This window comes from Ambystoma mexicanum, chromosome 7q (genome assembly GCF_040938575.1).
Source record: "Ambystoma mexicanum isolate Mex_15411 chromosome 7q, UKY_AmexF1_1, whole genome shotgun sequence".
In the NCBI taxonomy this organism is placed as follows: domain Eukaryota; kingdom Metazoa; phylum Chordata; class Amphibia; order Caudata; family Ambystomatidae; genus Ambystoma; species Ambystoma mexicanum.
Genome location: NC_090941.1, coordinates 215,032,717 through 215,037,343, shown reverse-complemented (window position 1 = coordinate 215,037,343; position 4,627 = coordinate 215,032,717). Strand labels below are relative to the sequence as shown.

At 50.3% G+C, this 4,627-nt stretch overlaps 1 protein-coding gene across 1 annotated transcript; it reads right to left on the bottom strand.

Annotated features, from left to right (window-relative positions):
• Window positions 1–1,144: 1,144 nt before the first annotated feature.
• On the bottom strand, window positions 1,145–3,621 carry LOC138528030 (transcriptional regulator ATRX homolog). Its single transcript, XM_069639463.1, has 3 exons — window positions 3,298–3,621; window positions 2,195–3,012; window positions 1,145–1,709 (listed from the first exon to the last, which is right to left on the bottom strand). The coding sequence occupies exons 1-3, from the start codon at window positions 3,619–3,621 to the stop codon at window positions 1,145–1,147; spliced, it is 1,707 nt and encodes a 568-aa protein (XP_069495564.1).
• Between the last annotated feature and the right edge of the window lie 1,006 nt (window positions 3,622–4,627).

The following is a 4,627-nucleotide window of genomic DNA, read 5'->3' as shown; positions in this document are numbered from 1 at the left end:
CATGAGCGGGGGGTGGGGGGGTAGGGGAGAGACACACGAAGCATGAGCGGGGGTGGGGGGGAAGGGTAGAGACACACGGGACATGAGCGGGGGGTGGGGGGAAGGGGAGAGACACACGGGGCATGAGCGAGGGGGGAGGGGAGAGACACACGGGGCATGAGCGGGGGGTGGGGGGAAGGAGAGAGACACGGGGCATGAGCAGGGGGTGGAGGGAGCAGTAGGGAGACGCGGGGGGTGGGGGAAGGGGAGAGACACACGGGGCATGAGCGGGGGGTGGGGGGGAAGGGGAGAGACACACAGGGCATGAGGGGGTGTGGGGGGAAGGGGAGAGAGACATGGGCCATGAGCAGGGGGTGGGGGGAACGGGAGAGACACAGGGGGCATGAGCGGGGGGTGGGGGGCAGTGGAGAGAGACATGGGGTATGAGCGGGGGGTGGGGAGGAAGAGGAGAGACACACGGGGCAAGGGGTGGGGGAAGGGGTGAGACACACAGGGTATGAGGGGGGTGTGGGGAAGGGGAGAGAGACACGATGCATGGGTGGGGGGAAGGGGAGAGACACACAGGGCATGAGCGGGGGTTGGGGGGAAGTGGAGAGAGACACTGGGCATGAGCGGGTGGTGGGGGGAACAGTAGGGAGACACGGGGCATGAGCGGCGGTGGGGGGGAAGGAGAGAGACACACCGGAAATGAGCGGGGGTGGGGGGAAGGGGCGGTCTTTCTTATCTCTTAGCGTTTCATGTTTTATTTCTGTCAGCCCAAACCCGTTTTGCTCCATTTCTCTAACTACTTTGTCATCCGTGTGTTGCAGGCTTGCTTCTTTGACATGGATGTACGCCTTTGCAATCTTTCCTCTATGATAGGGTTATACTAACATGATGTCTTCTGTTTTTATTTTTTTCAGCGAGTTCATTGTGCTCATTAATTTCACGATCATCTTCCTGTTCAGAATCATATAACCTCTCTTTGGGTCTAGTTGTTCGACTTTGAATATTCGTTCCTGCTTTTTTACTTTGGGGGTTTCTGTTCTTCGATGATCGTCTGTGCTTTTATGGGCCTCATTTCGATTTGGCGGACTTTGCCGACTTACTCTTTGTTCTCTTGGAGACATGTGTACGTCTTCCCTCTTCTTTTTTTGTTCGTCTGTTACTGGTCTACTCCTTGGTTTTCAATTACATTTTGGATTCCTTTACTTGTTTCGGCTTTTAGGGAATCTGTGTTCTCTGTTCCTTTCTCTAGTTCATTCTGAACTTTTGTCTGTTGGTCCGTAATCACCTCGATCACTGAATTATTAGAGGCGGTCTCCCAATGTTGGGATAGATTCATCAGGTTTGTGTCGCTCATAAAATCTTCTGACGATTGTGGAGAGCTCCTCATCTTTTTTCTTTTTGTCGATCTCGGCGTGTCTTCTTGAGTTTCCTTGTTTTTCTTTCCTTTTTTTTCTTTTAACTTGGCTTGTTCCTGTTGCTTCACCTGCTCATCCAGTGTGGATTTCTGAAGCTTGTCGCTGTTAGGTAATTTTAATTTCACTGGGGCTTTTCTCTGAGGTTGGTTAAGTAGTCCCGATTTAATTGGGTATAGCTGTGGACGTTTAGCACTTTCTTCATTCACTTCCTTTATTTCTTGCTCTTTCTCACAGATATCCACGATTTCGCCATTCTGGCTTTCGGACTGATTCTTTATGTTTCTCAAGTCCTCTTGGACCCTCTCCCTTCGTAAGAGCTTAATTTGCTTTTTAAGTCCTCAACTTCTTTTTCCCAGCCTTCTATGTGAGTGATTTTTGTGGAGATAGAGGCCAAGATTGATGTATTGGGCCTCATTCCGAGTACGGCGCTAACCAATGGCGCTATTAACGCCTTGGTTGACGCCGTACCCGGACCGGCAGCGCCTTGGTGGATGGCGGAATTACCGCCCCATTCCAAGGTCGGCGGGGCGGTAATTCCCCATTCACCAAGACTCTTCCCCATTCCCAAATGAGCCCCCATAGGGCTCAATGGGAATGGGGAAGATGCAAATAACGATGACCGTTCATTACGGTCACCGTTATTGGCTTGGAGGCCCCTTTGCGCCCTCGACTTTAACACCTGCTCAAAGCAGGCGTTAAGGGCGAGGGCGCAAAGGGAACTCGGAGTATGGCGGTAAGGGATTACCGCCACCGGTCTCGTTACCGGTGGCCGCTATCCCTTACCGCCATACTCGGAATGAGGACCATTGTCTTGTATTCCCTCTTTTATTGCTTCGTACAGTTTGCAATATGGGGCTAATGCAATCGTTATGGCCGACATGATGGTTAATAAGTCAGTTTTTTTACTTGGTGACTCCTTTTGCGTTGGTGTGGCTATTTTGCTTAACCGCCTGTTTTTAGGGGATTCCGGTGTACTTGCTACTTTTCTCAGGGTTGCCATTGCTTCTATAAACAAGCTGTCGCTCAACCTAGTCCTGTGTGGCTCTCCCTCTATCAATGCACGTTTGGGTTGTTCTTTCAGGCCTTCTCTTTGTTGGTTCGATCCGTGTGAGTCCCTTACTTTCTCTGGGGTGCGTAGAAGTTGGCCTGAGTTCAGTTGGACTTTTGTCCAGTCTGGGTTAGAGACATTTTGACGAGGATCTTTTTGTTGCAGCATCTGTTTTTGCTGATCAGAGCCTTCTTCAGAAAGTGTTGGTTGCAGACTAGTTTTCGCCTTCGTCTGATTCTGGAGGCTCTTCTCTTGTGGTTGCTCCTGTCTTAGATGGTCGTCTTCGGTTTTTGACGTGTTCTCACGCCCTTCTGTGGCCGCCTCCTGTTGTTCTTTCAACGTGCTTAGCCTCCGACTTTCTTCTCTTTCCTCTATTTGGCGCCAGATCGCTTTAGCCGCGTTTCTTTTTTCCAATAGGATCTGAGACAGACCTATTTCAGGTGGGCCTTCTCGCACCACTTCTATGCCTGATGTCCGTTGTCTGTTTACTGAGGAATTCTCCTGGACCGCTCCTAAAATTTCTGCGTCCGACAGCTCGTTTTCCAAATCTAGTTTGCGCTTCTGTTGATTGAAAAAAGAATGCTTTTAATGTACCCGACAACGATGCTGGTGGCGGCCCTTTTTGCGTTCCTTCATTTCTTTTTTGTAATTTCATATTTCTGTTTTCTCCTATCGTTTTCGCTTTTCCAAGTTTCATGCAACCTTTTTCTTGAGTGATCTTTATTGTTTTCATTATACTGATCTTTTCTTGGTGTTTTCTTTGGATTGTTATTTTGTAAACTTTTTTTTTTTCTGTTTTAGTGCTGACGCCTTTCTCTCCGACTCCGAGTCAGTGTCTGATGTTACAATTTCACTTTCTCTCATGCTTTCGTCTAATCCACTCTCTTTAGAGTCATGTCTGACTGGGTTGTTGTTTATCTGCTGATTGTTGATTGTCTGCTGATTCAGGTTTTTTTCTTTAGAACCTTTGGCTTCTTTCGTGGCACTTTCCTTTGTGTCTGGCTCCTGAACAGCTTCTACGAACACTAGCTCTATGTGAACCAATGCTCGTGCGGACATTGCAGATTTCTTCCCCTGTGGACGTTCGGAATCATTCCCTCCATCCCTTTCTTGTTTTTTTTTGTCCCTCTCCGTAGCTTCCTTTTCATGCTCCAATATCGGGCTATTCATGTGCTCAGCTGTCAACTCCCCTCCGTCTCGGTCTTCGGGACTGCCTGACAGCCCTCGGCGTCTCTCGTGACCACACCCTTCCTCACTCTCCGTCCGTGTAGAGCTCCTCCCAGGCCGCCCCGGGTCAGGCAAGCCTGGCGGCCCTTCGCCGCGACTCTCCAATGGCTCCGGCACACTCGACTTCTCCGGGTCCCGGTCCTCAGTACAGCAGTGCGCCTGCTGAGGGTCCGTCAATGGCTGCCCTTCGGCTACCGTTGCCGGAGACCCACTCGCCACGTCGTCAGTACGCGAGGCGCTGCTAGCCTCGTGCCCGGGTAAGTCCTTTTTTTCACTGCTTAGTTCTGCTTGCAGATCTTGTGTTTCTAGTGTGTCTTGGATGGCTGCTGCTTGTGTTTGCCCTTGGGGGGGGTGCGGTCTTCCCTGCCTCCTCCCCGAGCTCCATATTCATGATCTTCCAACGAGTTCTAAGAGCTTGCAGCTCTTTATTCATTTCCTGGGCACCTTCTTCGCAAATAGAAGTCTTTGATTTCAACCTCTTTACAGGTGTTTTGTCACTTCTTAGACATAGCTCTCAACTCACCCGCTTTTGGTGGGTGTCACCCGTCAAAAGCATCCAGACACCCGCCCACCCGCCAGCTCATCTGTTTCACCCGCCTTGGAGCCATAGACTAATTTTTGCCGGGACCCGATTTCGAAATCCCGAAATCGGGTCCCGGCGCGACTCTTCCTGTGCGAATAGGGGCATGAAAAGCAAGTGAAATGCTTTTCATGCCCCCGTTTCCTCCCCCTTCCCCTCCCCGGCGCTCTCCTCCAATGAGAGGATTGTGCCTGGGAGCACCCCCCCCCGCAAAAGTTCAGTGACATAGAAGTAAGACTACCGTTTTACCGTTTTATATGCTTTTACGGCAGTCCTACTTATATGTTTATGGCCCATCTGGGTTTTCTTTTTTCTAAATCTTGTCACCCTAGTTTTCACCTGCCTTGGTGTCAAAAAAGGTTGAGAGCT